The following is a 21,780-nucleotide window of genomic DNA, read 5'->3' on the forward strand; positions in this document are numbered from 1 at the left end:
TGACACTGTCAAATTTGCCCAGCAAATTACTTTGGAGTGAAAGGAGCGAAGAGGAATCAAATCAGCTGTACATTCCAGCCGTTCATCGGGTGCTCCGTGGATGTCGGTGAATGTGCTCTTGCATTGTTTGCTCAGAAATATGACAATAGCTTGTTTTATTTTCAGCTGGGTTGTCTTGAATTGAACAGTCTCCACGTTCAAGTCACTTGTTTTGACATCAGTTGTGTTCTTATTTAAGGACATGAGTTCAGAACATTCGTGGCGCATTTATATAAATTACCTGACTGGATAACGATGATACAGTTGACGCATCCAGATGGTATAATGATTAGTGAGCCATCGCGTCAGGTTCCTCTAGTCTGATACCGGTGAATAAGGAGCATTTAAATGAGATTGTTCCCAAATCCTCTTCACGGGGATCACTGTAGAACAGCATCGCGCACCTTTAGAACATATCTTTACAATCGAATGTGTTCATATAACCATCTCGATCCATGGGCCGTCCATCCGGGTTGTATATAGATCGGTGAAAACAGCGACATGGTTTGTCTCGCGAGATTAGCGCGTGTGGTTTTGTTCGCTGGGAAAAAAAATACAGTAGACAGGTTAGCAAGCTAGCTGCCCTTCCCTCTTTCTCCTGTCAAAATTGGTTCCAGATTCAGATGTGCAACTTTAAAACTCTTTGCACTTTGTTGGAAAGGCATATTGTGTGGGACTGTTGTTATTTTCTCGTCAACACTCAAATGCTAGATTTTGACAGACTAGAACTGTGTTCTTGTTGATCGCAGGTTTCGATCGCTATGTTTCATTGAGTGGAGTCTGTAGCCCAGAGGCCTCTCCCATCTGCGATTGAGGAGAGAGGCAGCAACATCTCTGCAGATAGTGTGTTTCGCCAGATTGTGTCTTAGGTCAAACATCCCAAAACTCTCAAGCAGGACCCAGCTCCACCGGTCGCATTTTGTTATTATTGGATGCAGGATATTAACTATTTTTCTAGCTGGCTACCTAAATGGCGTCGGACACAAGTGACACAGAAGAATTTTATGATGCTGCGGAAGACGTCAATTTGACTCCTTCCCCAAACGTGTAAGTAGTTGCTAAACGTAAACTCTGACTGTTTTTGGAAATTAAGTATGCCTAGGTTTTTAATGTGCAACAAACCAGGCTTTTGATCATCGCTAAGGAGGGAGCTACATCATACAAATTTGCCTAAGTAGCTGACTAGCAAGCAATCAACTTGTTCAACAGACGGCGGGGAGAGTGGAAAAGATGACACTTTTCATTGCTAACTTGCTAATTTTGTTTGTTCAGTGTGACGCATATGTTCAGTTGAATTATTGCGTATAAATATGTCCTCTCTTGCTTGTTTGCTGGTTATCAAGCTCACATTTCCTAAAAAATAGTTCATAGTTAGCTAGTCATCGCTTCTACTTCAAACTGATACCGGGTACAGTATTCCATGCAGAAATAGAAGGCCTTGTGGTTTATACTTTTTGTTGTTAACTAACTCAGAGCCTGGGTGCTCAAAAGAAGGTGCCAGGCAGGTGTTCAGTACGGCTAAGTTGCTGGCAAGGTGTTTTTGTTTGTTTGTTTTGTTTGAATAAGAATAATCCTGCTTGTTTCAGTCTAACAGGTTGGCCCATCTAGCTTCGTAGAAACAGTTTAAGGTGCAACTTGTTGCTGTTACGTGTTATGAGTTTGCTAAAGTATGCTGTATGAGGCCGCTAGCTCGTTAAACAATGCGAACAAACATTATAGTTATACAGCCAGATTGCACGTTTTCTTCGGACTTTAGAAAACGTGCAAAAATCATTTATGGCGCAAAATAAAGTATAAGATTTAAGCGGTGTGATCTTTTGTGCCTTTTTGAATGACAGTCACATGATCACACAACGAAGTGACTCAGTACAGAATACTAAGTCATTTGAGGGCGTGCTGATTGCCACCTTGCTCAAATATTTGACTCGAGACTTTTAGATTTCCTGATTACATTGGTATTGTTTCACATATTCGACTGGCATTCGTCTCATGCCGAATAGGTGGAAGAAACTCAACTTCCGCAATGTACACAGTCGACTATGTTAATGGAAAACTTGGAAAATCGTATGACACGTTTGCCTGTTCCCCTGGCACGCATAAGAATTTCACAACTTTTGCTACAAAAAACGTACAACGAACGCTTTTGTTTCCATGCGTCACTGAAGAGTGTATTAAAAGTTACTTGATGTTTTCCTTGCTGTAAGCATGATCCCATTTCCAAGGCAAGCATTCAACCGAGCCTGTGGGGGCAGGTTGTCCTGGAGTCTTGGGATTTATCCTGAGAACAGGAAAAAACTATTGCTGTGGGATTCTGCTTTGAGCCTTTGTGGTGCATATTCTGGTTATTTCCTAAGTGTTGTTAAATGGAACTTACTTTTATCTGGATTGCCAGGTAAAGGCATGAGATAGGTTTGTATAGTGATCAGGAATATTTTGTGGAATTTCTGGAGTTTTGGAGAGAGGAAACAACACTCCACAAAACACCTCTGCAATGGGAGAAATCAGTCAAGTACTGAATAGGAAACTTTCAATGAAAATTTTGGGCTGAAGTGTGGTACAGTGGAAAGTAAAAGAGCTCGTAACCCAAAGGGTGCTGGTTTGGTACCCCTGAATTGCCTCAGCAAATATCCAGCTGTATAAATGGGTGACTTGTTAAAAAAAATTGTAAGCTATGCAAGTCACTCTGGATCAGAATGTCTGCAAAGAAAATTAATGTACATATAACTGTAGTGGTGTCTATTACAACACTCATCATATAAATACTAATAGCATCACTGCCAACCTGTTGACTGTTCCCACCAGACCTCTACATCCCACACTTTCCAGAATTTCTTGAATGGCAGCAGCACCTGTAGAACTGGTCCTTTTTAAAGCATGGATGGTTACTGAGGCTTTGAACAACTCCACTCAGGTGAAACGTTTCCCAGACGAGCAACTGGGGTGAAAACTTTGAAAAGTTTTAGGTTTGTTCACCCCACTTGCCCACTTGCTTGGCGTATTTTGTTCACGGAAGAGCTCTCCAGCATTGCCGTGTTACACAATAGCTACACAGCCACGCTGTGAAAAGCTACTGAAAGAAAAACTTGTTTTAGCCACCTTAGCAGTAATGAAATCGCCATCTGCTGCTTCTTGAAAATGTGCTGCTAATTCAGTCTGGTTAGTTGCCCAGCTGGGAGCGTGATATCTACAGGCATCTAGGATTTTTGCACGTTTTTAAATGACTTCCCTTCTCCTGTCTCCAACTGCGTAATGGCATTAATCTTGCCCTATGAAATCAGGAGTGCTGCATTTGAGATAAGAGAATACAGAGTAAGAAAGAGCTGTTGTTCTCCAGGGGAGCAATGTTATAACTTGAAAGAAAGAAACTAGTGATAAACCTCTTGAAAACTCACTCAGCTGCCATTGGTTTTATGGGACTGTGTTTTCTCTGATGTCCAGAGGCAGCCTGGACATCAGAGTGTCACACCCCCTGGAGTTAAAACGCAGGAACGTGACTGGTTAATGTGCTCTACAGCATTGAGCAGCCTGCGTTTGGTGGACACTCACTTTGTTGTGGCTGTGATTGTACTGTTAAATGGCCGCAGATTCATTGCCTTTCAGGGTACCTGCATTCTAAAGTCATTGCAGAAGATGTTGGATGTTTGATTTTTTTTTTTTTACTTGAAGTTTGATTTTCAGTGGCATGTTCAGCAAGTCTGCAGGACTGCAGGACAACTTATTTTGATAATACTGAAATTCAACTTGGCAGCAGGTACAAGCAGCTTTGTTTTTATCCAGAGTTCCATCTAGAATCTTTCTGTGAAATGTCCCATTGGAAGGCCCAGCACTTTAGGTGCTTTTCTCAAAAGTTTTTATAGCCAGCCAGGAGAACCTAACTACGGTATGTTAGGAGGGTCAAAAAGGAGCATGAACATAACTGTGATTAAATGCATGGTTATTTATGGTCTTAATTAGTGCAATGAGTTAACATGTTAATATTAACACTGCAGTGACTGAAGCTGGGTGTGATCTGGATGGACTGCAGCATGCCCAGAGATGGAGCCAACTTTCACTCATCACGTTAAAAGTCATTTTTTAAATGATTTTCAGGATCAGCATGACAAAGTTAAGCAGAATCTGCAGCATTTCTCAACCAGTGGCTGTTGTTTGCTCCTTTATTTTGTTGTTTTTTTTTTTCTCTCCCAAAGCTGTCATTTCCTATTCAAAGGCAGCCAGTAAAAATAACCAGGCGCCTGGACAGAAATGCTCCAGTTTGGACTCCTTAACACTCGACAGCTGACAAATGCCACATTGTGCTGGCATAGCAGGAGTGCGTCATGAGCGGGTTCCTCAGTTCCCACAACGAACAAGAATCTTCTGTAGAACAAGTCTAGATCTGGTCTTGTGTTTTCACTTCATACACAGGGAGCCCAGAGATGCCAGGCTATAGCCCTGGTTTCTAATCTTGTACTGTTGCAGTTTTTTTTTTTTTTTTAAAGAAACGGTTGGCTTTCAGGGCAGCCAAGATTACTTGGCCCTACTGTTGCTTCACAGAGACTTACACAGCATACAAGTTTTTACATGTTATCTATTTATGCAAGTGGATATTTACTAAGTCATGTTAAATACCTTACCCAAGGGTACAACAGCAGTGCCCCACAGGGGAGTTGAGCCAGCAGCGTTTGGGTTATGAGCCCTGCTCCTTGACCACTGCACAACACTGCTGACAACAGATGGTCAGTGAGCTTACGTTCTGTGCATCACTTTGGCCTTAAACTGTCAAACGGTCAGAGCTGCATAGCATCTCTGTCAGCACCTCCAAGCGGTTGAGAGAATTAAATTAATTTCTCAAATTGCAAGAGGGCAAGTTCATTTATATATTAATATATCACATAGAAAAGTATATGTACATATTTAGGAAACTACGTAAGGAAGTACTAATCCTACTTCTCATGCAGGAATAATACAAAGTCATGCCTCAATTTGTGTGCCAGAGAGACATAGACTGAAGTACTTCATTGAGAAATATATTTGTGTCAGCGATTAGGGACCAAGGAGGGTATGGCTTGTGATTTGAGTGAGCATTGGGAATGATGGGAGTGACGACTACTTCACGACTCTTGAAGCATTAAAATGCTTCAAGACTATGATTTGACCATCATTTACTTGTTTTTCGGTGTTACTGAAAGTACTGACTCAGGGAATTTGACATCCAAAATTGTTTCTGAAATGCCCGATAGTTTGCCTTGTGTTGGTATTGAACAGTTAGTCAGGGAAGCTGCGTGACCAACTGAATGCAGCAAGCCATCAGATATGTTCAAAAAAGTGTTGACAGCAGGCGTGCTGAGAATGAAAAGGGTTTAATATTTTGAAAATAAGACTTTGTTGTCCATACACAGTTGTGTGTATTTAATGCGAGAGAGTTAATGTCCTTCTCCATATTATTGGACAATATTAATTTTCATGATATACTCAGCGAAGCGGGTCTTTAATGGATATTTCATGTCATTAACAGCGTTTAGGATTAAAGGGTCACTCAAGTGTTAAAGGGTCAATGTTTTTGTTGTAGTCAGAAACAAGAAGTTGTTTGCCTCTGCTAAAATGCCCCTGTTGTCTGTAAGCTGAACACATTTGACTAGAGCAATTCTTCAGCACCTTTTTCTTGTAGTGATTGATCTGAAGTCAAGGTAGCTGGTGAACAGCAGTGACAAAATGCAAATAAATTGGAGAAAAATCACAAGGCCTCCACTGCAGGCAGCTTTTCAATAAGACCGTCACAATAACACTGACCGCCTTGTGTCAGGACAATTGTATTCTTTGTCAAACCATGCAAACAGCCTTAGTTTCCTGTGTGATGTCTGAAGTTTCACTGTCTTTTTCTGGAGCCAGGCAGCATGGGCAGAAGACATAACCGTTGTCTCTGTTTATTTTTTTCCTCTAGATCGCCTGCGAAGTTTATTCTTCCTTCAGCAAAGGTATGTGTCAGACATGTCATTTTATCTTGATTATTTTCTTACACAGTTATAGCGAAATATGGCATTAAAGTTCATGTTTTCAACAGATGTGTATGGCCAGAGGTTTTGAAGAGGACCAACCGTTGGTAACCAATGTTAGCCTAGATGATGACATCAGCAGTGGCCACAGGGGTTCTAGTGTCACCCTTAGATTCCTGTCTCAGGATAATGGTCTCTGAGGAGAGTCAGATGACCATTTTGTAAGGGTGGTCATTCATTGAAACGAAGGCTCACTCTTTTAGAATTGCTGGAAAAATACTGTTATATTATGCTGGGAAGTTCCATATGTCTTTTTTTTAATTTTGAGCATACGAGTTGAAATGCAAAGTAAAGGCTAGATTTAACCTACAGAAAGAGCCATGGACTGCTTGGTGCTCACTTTTTCATTACCATGGCAATCTTGTACACACTGATCTGTGAATATTTTCACAACCATGGTAATCTTATGGCATTGCTTATCCCAAGTTTGTTTTTGTTATTCCAGTTGAATTTTTGCCCGTCTTGGCGTGCGTCATTCACTTGAGGCTCTGTCCGTCAAACAGCTTTTTCAATCATGCCTTTATTGCCTTACTGCAGGTTGAAGGACATCTCCCAAATCCTTTGCGTTTATGATTTTTGCGAGCAGGGGAGCACTCATTCCAGTGTTAAAGCACTCCGTCCGGTGTTAAAGAACTGCCACACTAAATATCCTATACAAATTGATGAAATGTAAACTGTAAACTGCCCTGGATTAAAGAATGCCAAGCAAATGTAACATAACATGTGGCTGAGTATCACAATACAGAAAATGTATTGCTATTCCTAATCCTGCTGGGTTCACTTCATACGGAAAGGTGCTGATTGGACAGCTAGCTAATAAGACATTTTTTTGGGATTGTGTATTCAAAGTGACTTGAGCAGGAGGCAGAGGAAAGAGCTGGCAGCCTTTACACTGGAATAAGCCCCTCTCAGCCCTGGAAGACTCTTATCATTGCCCAGCTAATGTAATTTTCTCTCTGTTTTGCTGTCAAATCTCTCAACATTACAGAGAAGTGTATGTGTCACCCATGGAGTTTGTTTATTCATCTCCTTTCCAGTCACTGAAACTTCCCCAATGTTGAGATATGGACAGCTTTGAAATTTGGATTTTTTTTATGTAGTGTTCAGGTCTAGCTGGGATTGCAAAATGTTAGTTAGTAAAAGGTTAATTAAATTGTACTGAGGTAAAATGTCTACCGTAGAAAGACCACTCATGGTCTTGTGAAACACTCTCCTTCTTTCCGGTATCAAGTGCCTATCTTTAATCACTTTGTGTTATTTTAATATCACCCGGAAGCATTCTAACCTGATTAATGGAAGTGCGATAGAGTAATAATTAAAAAGCAGGATGAAGGCGGTTTGATGACATCAGTTGAGAGGGTGTTGCTCTGAGGGCTTCTTGAGATGAAGGTAATCGGCATGTCTCGAGACTCAAGATATTTTTCACTCAGACGTCCATAGCATCTTTAAAAGTTAATGTGAGTATGACTAAGATGGTTTTGTAATTCAATAAAAAACTTATTAGAAAATGCAGACATTTTAATAAGCTACACAGCTACACAAATCCATCTGTTGGCATTAAATTATTCCAGTTGCCATCTTTAATTTGTTTCTAATTTGCTAGCAGTAGGCCTGGCTGATGGTTATTTTATGAGCCTGCTGGAAACTGGTTGTTATCGCGATGCTGAGATGACTCTGGCAGGCTGAAACTTTTATTATGATGCAGGGAGACGTTGGCATGCTACCAGGTAAAATTATCCCGGTTTGTTTTGTTTGATTTTAGTTAGCATATTACGACAAGTTTCTCGATGGATTCTGTTTTCATCCAGTAATTCGAACCGTGGTGTGGACGTGTGTCATTTCACACACATGTGAATTTGGAGTTGGGCACTCACTTTCTTTGAAGTACAGGCTGTCCATCTTCTTGCCATTACAGCATTCATGTGTAAAATGCATCTGTTGGATTTTGTATCATTCCTTCATTATGTTTCAACTATCCGAAAAGCTGGCATGACAGACAGTGTGGCTTTGTGCTTGATTCAGAATAAAGGAATATAAAGATTGGTAAAATAAATTAAAAGTAACATGTCCAATTGAGAGGTAATAATAATGTGTACATTGACATAGAAAACATTTTTAAGATTAACATGAAATTTTCCTACAGGACAAGAGTGCTCACTGTCCTTTTGAATAATGTTGCTGTAGAATTCTCCAGCACTGCAAACTCTGGTTATAGCCGGAACTACTTCAGGTGGACGTTGACGGATAAAGGCTGGCAACTATGGGACTGGGGCTCCTTTCGGCTGGAGTTCCACACCTGAAACCCGTGAAATGAGGAGGCTGAGACCACTAGAATAGTTCAGAATAGAATAGTTCATTCTAGTAAATCTTCTGTGGGGAAGCTGCTTGCCAGAATGGCCTAGTCACAGAACATGTTTAAATATTACCTATAGACCAGCACAGTTTACATGAGTACTTTTGTTCTGGCCACTGTGTTACATAGGGTCATACATAGGGTACATACTGTACAGAGGACGTGGAAGTTAACCTATAATACAGCCGTGCCCTCGACTGTTATGCAGAAGTATATTTTACCTAGTGGCCCCCAATGAAAAACCTGCATGACTTGTATCAGTTTACAGGTAATTTTTAACCTCACACAAGCTTGTTGATGTTGTATTCCAGTTGGAAAAAATAATTGAAGTACAAGGATATAGGCTAAATGTCTTTTAAATACTTAGGACTGGCTGTACTTTGCTTTGTGGGGGAAATTGAGGAGTCAGAAATCAAATGGGTGACCTTTGGGACCAGACTCTGGGGATGCTGGGCTATATTTAATGATTTTCATATAGTGCTCCCTTTGTGATGGCTGTGATAGTGTAGTCATTTTGGCTCTTGAATGTTTTATCTGTTTAGAGTGTTGTGTTTTAGCTCCCTATGTCTGCTCCTAAATTTCTGTGACTCCTCTTGCCTCCCTCTTTGACTTTACATTACACTCTAGCTCTCTTTTACTCTCTGTGTCTCTCCCTTGGTTCTCTCTGACTCTCTCTGTGTCTCCCCCAGTTCTCTCTGACTCTCTCTGTGTCTCCCCCAGTTCTCTCTGACTGTCTCTGTGTCTCCCCCAGTTCTCTCTGACTCTCTGTGTGTCTCCCCCAGTTCTCTCTGACTCTCTGTGTGTCTCCCCCAGTTCTCTCTGACTCTCTGTGTGTCTCCCCCAGTTCTCTCTGACTCTCTCTGTGTCTCCCCCAGTTCTCTCTGACTCTCTGTGTGTCTCCCCCAGTTCTCTCTGACTCTCTGTGTGTCTCCCCCAGTTCTCTCTGACTCTCTGTGTGTCTCCCCCAGTTCTCTCTGACTCTCTGTGTGTCTCCCCCAGTTCTCTCTGACTCTCTGTGTGTCTCCCCTCGTTCTCTCTGACTGTCTCTGTGTGTCTCCCCCAGTTCTTTCTGACTCTCTGTGTGTCTCCCCTCGTTCTCTCTGACTGTCTCTGTGTGTCTCCCCCGGTTCTCTCTGGCTTTCAGCACTCTTCTTTCATCCATGTCCCCGCTGGCTTGTCAGGTCTTGCTGGAGGATTGTTGTCTTTCACTCTATGCCACTGTTTGTTGTGAAAAGCCCCCATGGTTGATTTGTGTTCCCTCTGGTGCTGTCTGTGAGCTATGTGCATTTCTCAGCACCTGCCTGGAAAATCTGTGCCTTGCAGAGTTTCATATCACAACTCACTCTATGGGACATTTGGAGGTCAACATGCAGCAGCCTGCGTGTGGAACTGCTGCAGTGGAGGGGCTCTGCCTTTCTTTGCTGTGCAGTATCCTTACTGGAATTGGCATGAAGCCTGTGGAAATGTGTGGCCCACTGTCACCTGTATCTGGGCATTTTCAATGGGAATCAGATGTCTCTACATGTATCTGGGCATTATCAGCTGGAATCGGGTGTTTTCACCCATATCCAGGCATTTTCAGTGGGGACTAAGCACTGTCAGCTGCAAGTAATGCACCTGCTTTTCATTGTCTGCACAGCATGACTGAGGAGATGGCTACTGAAAATGCATTAAGTTTATTCAGGTTTAATATTGCCTTTAGTACAGAAAGTGTGTTTGTGAAGGTTGTATCATTCTATTGAAATACATTGTAAAGTTAGTAGACTGGGACTGGCGGGCAGTAACATAATAGGCCCTCTTGGAGTATGGAATTTGCTGTACTGAAGAACAATCTTAAATTTATCCAATGGGTCCATAAAGTCTTTAGCTGGCAGGCTACGCTATGCGCTGTAGGGGGAAGATAAACATGGAACACACACAGCAGGTGTGGAGCTTTTATGTGGTGCTCTACCACCCACAATTTAGTTTTAAAATGGAGAGGAGCAGGAGGACCCAGAGGCTGGGGAACGTTGCAACTCGCTGTGGTCAGGAGAGGCACGGACAGTGACAGCCAATGGGACCAAATCGACTCGGGGAGACACTCGTGGTGCCCATCTGCGCTTGTAAAACAACTTCAGAACAGACCTGTTACACATCTTAAGCTCGTCTGCGTCCAACACAAAAGAAACTACTGCTGGAAAATCCATTCATTGACTTTTTTCTTTCAGAGCTTGAAAGTATTTTTATTATATTTATGTATTTATTTATAGTAGATTAAATTACTAATGTTTTTCTGGGCATTCTCATAAATACATTTCCTTTGTTGATAAAGTTATGATTATTGGATTAGTAAATGAAAACGTATATTTTTACAAGGAAAATTCCCCTAGAGCATTGTTAAAAGATGAAAATAATGGTAGTTTGTGTCTAACTTAAGATGAACGTTTTTAACTGGCCATAATTAAAACATGGATAAATTCCCTCCATTACTCAGATCTGGGAGGTAGTCTGAGCTGTGTGAAATATCTGTTTCACTGTGACTGTGCAGTCATGTAGAAAGTGCTTCATTCCACGCAGAACAAGTTCCTCGTTCTCAAAGCCGAGAGGGCAGGACTCCCTGTCCCTTCACCAGTGTGCCTGTGTAGGGTGTGGGACATTCTTTGGGGGGGGTCAGGTGAGCCACTTTGTGGGGAGCAGCTGAACCCAAACCTGCCACAGGCAGACAATCTCTCAGCCTATGGCAGGGGATCCCACATGAGCCCCCTTTGTTCCCATTTCAACCTGTGGGATATCATTACAGAACACCATGGTGTCAGAACACTGTCAGAACGCAGGCTGTCTCCAGACTTCCTTGCCCTGAAAATGCACTGGAAGTGTTCCAAGTCTTCTCTACAGAGCATTGCTTGGTGTGAAAAGATCCTGTTTTACCCTAAAGAACATCCCCCATGATTACCCCATCCTAAAATGTACTGTGTGTCACCATTCTTGAGTCTAAACAAAATGGCAAATAGAAACTTGAGTCAATATGTACATTTCCACCTCCATCAATGAGCAAAAAAGTAAATGCATGCTCAGCTAGTCTGGGGAGTCTTCTCAGCTTAAACCATTGCTCTCAGTGACATTCTGTGAAGTGGCCCAGAATGTTATGTCCAGACCATGTCTAATCTTTGGGTCTCTGGATCATTAAGGATTTGAACTAATGGCCTGAGACACAGAATTAGGAAAAATAATTGTAAGTAAATAAGAAAAACGATTTACAAGAGTGGGCCAAGAGCTTTGCTTGTATGAGAAAGCCAACAAGATGGAGCCAAAAATAGCCAAGTGCTTGTAATTAGCTTTAAATTAGCTTTAAATTGATGTGGTTGATGTTAATTACGTTGGCCCTTCCTAAAGTTGAAGTCTGAAGTTATTTTCATAGCTTTCTTTTGATCATCTTAGCATAAGAATACATGGTTGGGTAAGATTAAGGTGCAGTGAGCTGACGGTTTGAAAACATCAGAGTGCTTACTCAGCTCTTGTAGGCAGAGGAATGCAGATCCCTCTCTGTGAGGTGTTGGTGGAGTGTGAGCTGTATGTACCCTCCCAAGGGAGCAGCCTCCCCTAATTAAAAGCCTGGGATTTGTTGTCTCATTGCAGGAGAACGAGGAGAGGCCAGCAGCTCAGGACGCCACGCCTTCCCTAGCCCCCCAGGAGCCCCGACATGATGATTCCATCCAGGTGGATACCTCCCCCTCATGCTCCTCCCTCCTCTGGTCCCACGTTCTGCTCCCTTCTAGTCCCATGCCCTGCCCCCCTTGGTCCCATGCCCCCTCTCCACTGGTCCCACACTCCTCCCACTCCGATTAGAAGCACCACCCTTTCTGCCATATACCCCTCCCCCATCACAGGCTCCACCTCCTCTTGTTACACGCCATCCCTTCACTTGTCCCATGCTCTGTCCCGCTTGTCCAAGTGTCATACTTGGGAGCTAAAAACCTGTGTATCCGATATTGTCTTGATGCGTAGTGATATTCCCCTGTGCCCTGAAAAATTGTAGTCATGAAATATTGTTAATATGGACGCAACTAGAAGGCTTAGGGACCAATCAACAAGCAAAACTGGAGCTATTCATTTTGTAATGGATTTTATACATCTCTTCCTCTGTTTTGCACTTAATGTTTCTCATATGAACAAAGCACGTGCAAATGTTTGGTGTAGCCACGTTAAGAATTGGATAGAGAACTGAGCCACATGGACCTCACATTAACACACTGAGCAGTGTGTTCTGTACAGGGAGACCATGTCCTGTACTGACCTGAGGGTTGTGATTTGTGTTGTGTCTGTACTGTCAGAAGTAGTAGTTCTGGGGCACCTTGAAATGAGTGAGTCATTTGCTGTCTCATCTGCTTATTTCTGTGTAACACAGGATAGATTCAGTATGGGGTGTTTGTGTGCTGGCGTGTGTGTGCTTGTGTGTGTTTGGGAGTCTGTGTCTGTATGCTTGTGTGTCTGTGTATATGTACATGTTTGTGTGTGGCTATGTGGGTGTGTGTCTGTGTGCGTGTGCACGCATGGGCGTGCATGCTTTTGCTCACTGTCGCCAGTGCGCTGTACAAACGCAGGGCTGGGTCTCCTGCCTCTTGTGTTAATGTGCGAGCTGTGCTTTCAGTGAGTGCTTGGATCTCCGCCCAGGGCAGCACTGCCTGGCACTAAGCAGTCTGGGTCACTGAGATCAGCTCTCAGCGACTGCACATCCAAGCCACTGTGGTCCATCAGGACAAACGGCTGTTTCAGGCCAGGCCGTGCAGCAGATGCTGGCTCCTTCCCAGCACTGTGAGGATGGGAACGCACTGTGGAGGCCCAGACAGGCAGATAATTCCAGTCATGAGCCAGGGCAGATGGGTGTAGAGGAGTTTGGTGATTGGCTGAGTGTGATGGGGTGTGTCCGTCTGTCCTTTCCTCAGATCATTGACAGCATCATAGAGGAGAGCCAGAAGGAGAGCACCGCGGAGGAGTCGTTGCTGGCAGATGAGAGTGCGGCAACTGTAGAGCAGGATGGGGAGGCGGGGGGCGTGGCTGAGCAGGGTGGTGCTCCCGAAGGCCCATCCCCTGAACAGCAGCCTGGGCCCGAGGGCACGGAGGAGCTGAGTGGGGCACCCGATGGGGGGCAGGACCAGGGCGCAGCGGCGCTGCCCCTCTCCGAGACGACAGTGGGTGTGTCCTGCCCCGACGGTGCCGGGCCCCACCCCAGCGCCGCTGGACCCCCAGACATCACGAGCGCCCTGGTAACGGAGCAGCCCGAGGCGCCTGCCCAGGAGGCCGGGGATCAGAAACCAGCTGACATCCTGGTGCAGGTTTCCCTCGCCGATGGGCTGGCCGAGCAAGACCCCGCCGCCCCCTCTAAGCCCCCCCGCCAATTCACTGTGGAGCCTGACATTGTCGCCAGTACCAAGAAGCCCCCGCCCGTGCGGCCTCCACCCCCTGCTGGAGCGCCCCCGCCCCGACCACCTCCCCCTTCTCGCCCCGCACCCCCACCCCGTAAGAAGACCCAGGAGACGCTGCGGCCCTCAGGACTGGAGGGTAAGGAGATGCTGTAGTTCTAAGGACTGGAACGTTAGGAGATGCTGCCGCCTTCAGGACTGGAGGATTAGGAGATACTGTTGCCCTTAGGGCAGAAAGGTTAGTAGATGCTGTTACCTTGAGAGTAGGAAGGTAACAAGGAGGAAGGAAGGTAGGAAGGTCTATTTTTGATGCAGTGAGCTTTAATATACATACAGCTAAGCAACACAAGCTCCTGAAATAGGAGCTCTGTCACTCAAAGCACTTTAGGAAATAAGCCAGAGTTTTCTGTTCCACTCAGCGTGTTCTCTGATTATAGCAATACAGGGTCAAGCACTTCAGACACAGAGCGTCTGCTCTTGCACCCACACAAGTTCCATACACAGCTAACCACCCAGCAACTGTATCACATTACACACACTGCAAAAACCGAACAGACTGGAGCCTCTCATATGCATTTCCTTCATTTAGCATTTTTAACTGTAGTGCGGTAATGGTCAACTTCACAACTCCCTATTGGCCAGCATGGTTCTGATCTCCAAAACATGGGCCTCAATGAAGTGACAGGGACAGGAAGGACATCTGAGGTAGACAGGAAACTGGAATTGGTCCAAATCTAGAGAGGCTGACTCCCCTCTAGTTTAATGAAGCTTGTTGATTTATGTGGAACAAATTGGCTTTAATGACCCGGCGAGGAATTTTTTTTAGAGTACTTTGCTCACACAGAGATTAGAATCACCCCCAACATCTGCCCTTCCTTTTTAAAAAAACAAACATTGGAAAAACAAACTCCCAAGCATGTTAGCTCAGTCTGAGCAGTCAAGGTCTGTTAAGGGTCATGTTATGGGGATGAACGCAGTGACCGCAGAAGCCTGTGACTGTGGTTAATGTGACTACTGATGGTGACTGAGAGTGGTCCTGAAACATGTTCCTCTCCTGGTTGCGGTTGCGGTCTAGTCTCCTCGGAGCCAGCAGAGTCCTCGGGCCTGGTGTCGCCCAGCACCGCGGTTGAGAGCATCACCAAGGAGCTGCAGCACTCACTTGACCTGGCCAGCGCCACCAGTGGGGACAAAGTGGTAACGGCCCAGGTGAGTGCCTCGCCCCTCCCCTACCTGCCAGTGCTTAGTGTGCTGTGCCGTTTCTCTGCCTAGATCAGGGAATAGGTGAGATGCAGTGTCCTCTAGATTGGAGCATATTCAACACCTTGTACAGCTCAGCGAGTAGGTGAGTTGTAGTGTCATACATATCAGAGCGTAGGTGAGACACAGTGTCTCGTAGATCAGAGCGTATTAAATACCTGGTACAACTCACAGAGTACTTCAGTGAGATGCTTCACACTTTGCTGAGGTTTTTGTGAGTTTTTAGGAAATATGAAAAATCTCGCCTTGGAATGGCACCCCTTTACTTTTACCAGAAAATGAATTGCTCTTCTAGTTTCTCTTACAACAAACTTAAAAAAGTGATATTGTCTAGGTTCATTAATGACTGCAGATGTAGTGTGAGGCTAGGGCTGTACTTAGGACCCCAGAAACACACTATTAGGACCCCAGAAACACACTGTGGAGGAGACTTTCATAAGTGGCTTATATATGGTATAAAGGAGTGGTCATGCATATGTGTGGAATTGTTATTTAGTACAAGTCTAAACAATCAAGTTGGTTTATCTGATCAGTTATATGATCATATGTATCTTTGGCTCATCAGGGTATTTAAGAAAAAACGGATGTTAAGGAATACATTTCAGCTGCTTTTCACTGAATTGTCTTTTTTTGAGTTGTTGGTACAGTGTGTATATTGGTTTATCATTTTCGGCCTGTGCTACCATCTTCATCCGCTGTCCAATCAAACTCCTTACAAAACACCTCTTTGTGAGATGAGTGGTTGAGGCGCTGCCTTTGTGGGTGTGGTTTCAGGAAAACGGGAAGGCGGCGGACGGACAGAGCACCGCCCCCTGTGGGAGCGAGGCGCCAGGACCGCAGCGACCGCGCTCCAACTCCGGGCGTGAGATGACAGACGAGGTACGCGCCCCGTCACAGCTCGGCTCCGGACAAGACCCCAGTACCTCTTCCAGTTCTGGCAAATGGTTGCTGAGCTTGAGCTGCTGAAAACCGATCACTGGAACTGAGAGCTTGCATTTTATCAGATAAGGGAGATAAGGGAGGCTGCCAAATTAGTGCATAAGCCTTATCATACTGTAAGTGAAGTGTGTTCAACACAGTAATAACATTCCATTATAGCATGCTGCAGGTTATGGAAAAAGAAAGAACTTGTTCAGTATTTATCAGCTTTTAAATTTGTCTTTTTATCGTGGATTGAATCAATTTTTTTATCAGTGCAAGACGGAAGTAAATGAGCTAGGAGGAAATGGGTTGCAGTTTGGAGTCTGTTGCTAACGACACAGAATATGATTCTTCTAACTGTTAATGGTAATATTGTATTACCTTTTCTTTGGTAATATTGCTACTGATTTCTTTCTTCCTGTTTCCCTATGTGGTGCTCTTATTCCACATCCGGTATTTTTGAGTAATTTTTGAGTAATTCAATGCCTTTGAATGGGGGAAGTGCCCTGTCCAACAATAATTCATACACTGTCCTTGGTAAATGCTGGCAAACTTGATTTTTAAGAGCCCAGTATTCAGACAAACAAGCATTTCCTGCACAGTTGGTATGATTAAATGTTAAAAAAGATATTTCAGGTGATTTCAGTAAATGATATGTTGAGGGCATTTTTTCGTAGCTGGGTTGAGAGAGATTGTTGCAGGATGCCTTCAGGCTTACAACAAAGGGTAATTTCTTGAAGTGAAATCAGTGTGTTAATCAGCAAAAAAAGAAATGAAAAAGCCTTGCTTTCACATTGCCTACAGCTGTTGCTGAAGTGTAGTTTCAGTTTCCAGTTTCACATCAACTCTTTCTTCAGTAATTTTACTGATTGGTCGTCTCAAGGACCAAGTTGTCCACTGTTGACCGTATGTTCTTGATCGTGGGGTTCTTGATCAAAGTTCCAGGCAGATGCCCATTAGGACCAGTTTTGTTACTTAGATCATAATGGTTAAGGTTAGAATTGCAGCTGGAATTTGTGAACATGCCTCTGTGCTCTCTCATGGGTGCTGCCTACAGGAAATTCTGGCGAGCGTGATGATCAAGAACCTGGACACAGGGGAGGAGATCCCGCTGAGCCTGGCCGAGGAGAAGCTGCCCACTGGCATTAACCCGCTCACCCTCCACATCATGCGCAGAACCAAAGAATATGTCACGTAAGCAGGCTCTCCTTCACTGCAGCGCCCTAGCCGCACTGCTGCCTAGTGCGGCCACAGTCTCCCACGGCTAAGCCTATTCCACAGCTATACTAAGAGTTTGCAAATGGGGATCTATTACCTGCGAAAGTTAATTCTAGAACGCTAAACCTTTTTGCTATATGCAGGAAGACTATAAGCATTTAGCTAACTAATTTCTAATGAAATTAGAATAGCTGTCATTTTTTCCCTGGTAGACACCATGTCAGTGATCGGAAGGACATAGAAAAGAAAGTGATCTTTCCTCACTGTTGACTGTATCATCCAGGAGAAGGTCATACAGATCCCAGAGGCAGAGGCATGAATCGCCAGCCATGTATATCTCAACTCGCTGAACTGTAATTATTTAAACATTGATTTAATTTGCCACACTGTTTTAAGTAACATTGGAAGATGTAATTTACTGTACTATGCACTGTCCAAGCATACTACTCCCTCTCTCTCAGGAACCATACTGTTTGAATGATCTGTGTGTTTCTCTCTCTCTTTCTTTCATTAGAGTGATCAGTGTGTTTTTCTCATTAGAGTGATCAGTGTGCATTTCCCTCTCAGGAATGATACCCTTAAACTGATCAGCGTGTTTCTGTGTCAGTAGCGATACCTTTAGTATGATCAGTGTGTGTTTCTCTCTCAGGAATGATATCATTAGAGTAAACTGTGTGTTTCTTTGTCAGGAATAATACTGTTAGACTGATCAGTGTATTTCTGTGTCAGTAGCAATATCATTAGTATGATCAGTTTGTGTTTCTCTCTCAGGAATGATACTGTTAGAGAAACACACACTGATAAGTCTGTCAGAAATAATACCATTAGACTGATCAGTGTGTTTCTCACAGGAATGATGCTGCTCAGTCTGATGATGAAGACAAGTCCCAGTCTCACCTGGCTGACACCGATGGAGGAAAGCTCAAACAGAAAACGTACGAATGAAAACACCTACACTGCAAAAAGTCATTTCTTTTGATTCTTTTTTCTCTTTGATCTTGAACCACTCTAATTGCAAGGTTATGTGTCTTAATGTATGTAGGAGTACAACCATTTCTCCTGACTTTTCAGCCAGATTGTTGTGTAACACAGGTGTGTAACAGCTGTGTAACGTCAGGGTGTAACAGTGCTGTGTAACAGATGGTTGTGCTCGCAGCACGCAGCTGAAGAAGTTCTTGGGGAAGTCAGTGAAGAGGGCCAAGCACCTAGCAGAGGAGTACGGAGAGAAGGCAGTCAACAAGGTGAAGAGTGTCCGGGACGAGGGTAAGGTTCTCAAACAGATGCTGGACAGGAGCGGGGCTCGTACCTCAAAGGTTGCTGGAGTCCCTGATAGGCTATTTCTGTTGAATCTTGGGACAAGGTACTTAATCTGATTTGCCTCAGTAAATATTCAGGTGTATGAATGGATAATGTGTAAAACTGAAAGCTATGTAAGATAAGAGTGTCTGCTAAGCAAATAGAAACTAATTATTGGCAGGTCTGATGGCATTCCCCAGTGTTATCATTCAGTGTTGCCAGTCAGGCCAGGCTTTTGGGGGTTGCACGTCACTTAGCAGGACCCAAATCTGCATTGCAGTGTTTCACACGGACCAGGACGACCCCTCCTCCAGCGATGACGAGGGCATGCCATACACCAGGCCTGTCAAATTCAAGGCAGCTCACGGCTTCAAGGGCCCCTTCGACTTCGACCAGATCAGAGTGGTGCAGGACCTGAGCGGGGAGCACATGGTGAGAGAAAAGTGTGTGGATGTACATGTGGGATGCGTGTGTGTGTGTGTATGTGTATGTGTATGTGTATGTGTATGTGTATGTGTATGTGTGTGTGTGTGTGTGTAATATGGAGCTATAATAGCCGCGTGTGTTAAATTTGACTTCTAATGGATATCGATTGAAGACTCTGTTGCAGAGATTCCATTACTCATTCCAGGCATTCCAATGCCTTTTGATGACACTGTATTTACATTTGACAGTGAGGTAACAATTAAGTTGCAATTGAACTGTTTATGTTGACTAGATATATTGGGATTGCTAGAGGGTTGAAATTTCCTCTAAAATTCTTACCTCCTGTACCTAGCAATGAGTTCTCTCTGATGATTTTTTTTTTACTGACTTCACTGTGTGCATGCAGTGGAGTGTATGAGCAGTGTTCTGGAACCCGAGCAAGCTATATATATATGTGTGTGTGTGTGTGTGTGTGTGTGTGTGTGTGTGTGTGTGTGTGTGTGTGTGTAAAACCCCTCAGGGAGCGGTGTGGACCATGAAGTTCTCCCACTGCGGGAGGCTGCTGGCCACGGCGGGCCAGGACAACGTGGTGCGCATCTGGGTCCTGAAGAACGCCTTTGATTACTTCAACAACATGAGGATCAAGTACAACACAGAAGGTGTGCAGGGAGCTGCCTCTCACGATTGGCTTATCACGGGCGCATTGAGGGGTTTTGCAAGGTGCTATGGACAGACATATTGGCAACAGAGTGCAGCTGAGTCAGTTTTTCAGCATTCCAGAAAATGACTTTTGCAAATCGGTGCATCATACTATTGTGGCAGTACCTAGGAGTATCTCCTAGTTAGGTACACACACTGACACACATAGAGTGTTGCAGGTGTGTGTGGGTTTGCGGTGGACTGTGGACTTCAGTTTTTGGCTTGCTGACTTGATTTACTATGAACTGAGTTGGAGAGTGGTGAGGGAAGGGAGAGGAAACACTGAAAGGTCAGATTCACAGGATCAAAGGCCAGCCAGCTGGAAAAGGGCAAGGATAGACTGGCCCGGTCAGGCATCGTCAGACTCAGGGAGCGCTGTGAGCTCAGTGGGTCCACACGCCTCTCTGTTTGTAGTGATCCAAATTGAAATGAGGTCCCTGAGGGGGGGGCGCAAGGCGGGGTGGCGGAGGCACACGGCTCAGCCTCAGCATGAAGATACTTTGCTGTCAGGTCAGGGCAGGATACAGTCACACAGTCTCAGTTCTGTGTGCGGAGGGAAACACTCACAGTCACAGGTCAGTGTATCGAGAGAAACACAGTCACAGGTCAGTGTGTCAAGAGAAACAGTCACAAGTCAGTTTAATGTGCAGAGAAAAACACTCACAGTCCAGTGCGAGGAGAGAAACGCAGTCACAGTCAAGTGTCGTCAAGAGAAACGCTCACAGTCACAGGTCAGTGTATCGAGAGAAACACAGTCACAGGTCAGTGTGTCAAGAGAAACAGTCACAAGTCAGTTTAATGTGTCAAGAGAAAAACACAGTCCAGTGCGAGGAGAGAAACGCAGTCGCAGTCAAGTGTTGTCAAGAGAAACACTCACAGTCACAGGTCATTATTTCCGGAGAGAAACTCTACAGTCAAAGGTCATTATGAGTTTGGAGGAACTCTCAGTCACAGTTCGATTCTCAAAAGAGAAACACTCACAGTCAAAGTTCAGCATTTGTTCAGCAAAGTTCAGGAGGGATAATTCTCAGTTCAGCATTTGAGTCAAAGTCAGTAACTGACTTTGCAGTCAATAGTTGGAGAGAAATGTTCAGTCACAGTTCAGTAGGGAGAAAAATGCTCAGTCACAGTTTAGTACTTGGAGAAAAAGGTTGTTAAATATTTGGAGATATGCTCCTCATAGCTGCTTCACTGCTGTTTCTGTCTCCAGGGCGGGTGTCTCCTTCTCCTTCCCAGGAGAGCCTGAGCTCCTCCAAATCCGACACAGATGGCGGGGTGAGTCACGCTGTGGCTGTGGCACTAAAGTGTTATCTTTCTCTGAGGCAGTTTTAGCAGAGTCTGACAGAGGAACAGGTGTATGACTGCCTCCTAGTGGCTGTTATCTGACATGCGGAATTGTGCCATCAGACCGCTGGTGCGATTGACCCTGTTGCTGTACCCAGGTGAGCAGCACCCCAGAAGACCTTGACACAGAGGATAGGAACGTCCCATTCAGGCAGGTCCCCTTCTGCAAGTACAAGGGGCACACGGCTGACCTCCTCGACCTTTCCTGGTCAAAGGTAAGTTGCATTCCCTCAGGATGCATCAGGAATCGTTGACACACAGTGTAAAATAAAAATGAAAACCTCCCCATTTCAGAATGCAGGAGAATGCACTGTGGGCCTTAGACAGACAGTGTTGTTTAGACCCAGAGTTACAGAAAGAGAAAGGAAACAGTTGCTGGAAGCGTCTGGTTATTTAAACTCCTGTTTAAAATGTGGTGAAGATATGGTCCCCTGAACAAAATGTAGCAACAGATTACATTTTCTGCAAGAGCTCATTTTCATGATTAGTTTGTGCTGTGGCTGTTCCACTGGGAGCTTATGGGATATGAAATTCATGTTTATTGAGGCCTTAAGCTGGTGCAGTGTGCTGACAGTTTCCTGTGCCCACGCCCCTCCTCCCAGAACTACTTCCTGCTGTCATCGTCGATGGATAAGACGGTGCGGCTGTGGCACATATCCAGGAGGGAGTGCCTGTGCTGCTTCCAGCATATAGACTTTGTGACAGCCATCGCTTTCCACCCCAGGGTAAGAGCATCTATGTGCATCTGTGCGTCAATGTGTGTGTCTGTGTGTATGTGCACGTTTGTGTTTATGTG

The 21,780-nt window shown here is 44.5% G+C and overlaps 1 protein-coding gene across 1 annotated transcript in view; it reads left to right on the forward strand.

Annotated features, from left to right (window-relative positions):
• The first annotated feature begins 640 nt into the window (after positions 1 to 640).
• The window catches only part of wdr44 (WD repeat domain 44), a 28,249-nt gene continuing 7,109 nt past the window's right edge, over positions 641 to 21,780 (forward strand). The window contains exons 1-14 of the mRNA XM_036548887.1: positions 641 to 1,086; positions 5,960 to 5,993; positions 12,040 to 12,120; positions 13,347 to 13,962; positions 14,899 to 15,029; positions 15,855 to 15,959; positions 17,059 to 17,195; positions 18,071 to 18,154; positions 18,376 to 18,482; positions 18,796 to 18,947; positions 19,462 to 19,600; positions 20,851 to 20,915; positions 21,083 to 21,199; positions 21,587 to 21,709. Of these exons, the coding sequence (XP_036404780.1) occupies positions 1,010 to 1,086; positions 5,960 to 5,993; positions 12,040 to 12,120; positions 13,347 to 13,962; positions 14,899 to 15,029; positions 15,855 to 15,959; positions 17,059 to 17,195; positions 18,071 to 18,154; positions 18,376 to 18,482; positions 18,796 to 18,947; positions 19,462 to 19,600; positions 20,851 to 20,915; positions 21,083 to 21,199; positions 21,587 to 21,709 (1,968 nt within the window). The 5' untranslated portion in view covers positions 641 to 1,009. The remainder of the gene's footprint in view (positions 1,087 to 5,959; positions 5,994 to 12,039; positions 12,121 to 13,346; positions 13,963 to 14,898; positions 15,030 to 15,854; positions 15,960 to 17,058; positions 17,196 to 18,070; positions 18,155 to 18,375; positions 18,483 to 18,795; positions 18,948 to 19,461; positions 19,601 to 20,850; positions 20,916 to 21,082; positions 21,200 to 21,586; positions 21,710 to 21,780) is intronic.

The sequence above is a fragment of the Megalops cyprinoides genome, chromosome 16, assembly GCF_013368585.1.
Source record: "Megalops cyprinoides isolate fMegCyp1 chromosome 16, fMegCyp1.pri, whole genome shotgun sequence".
NCBI lineage: Eukaryota > Metazoa > Chordata > Actinopteri > Elopiformes > Megalopidae > Megalops > Megalops cyprinoides.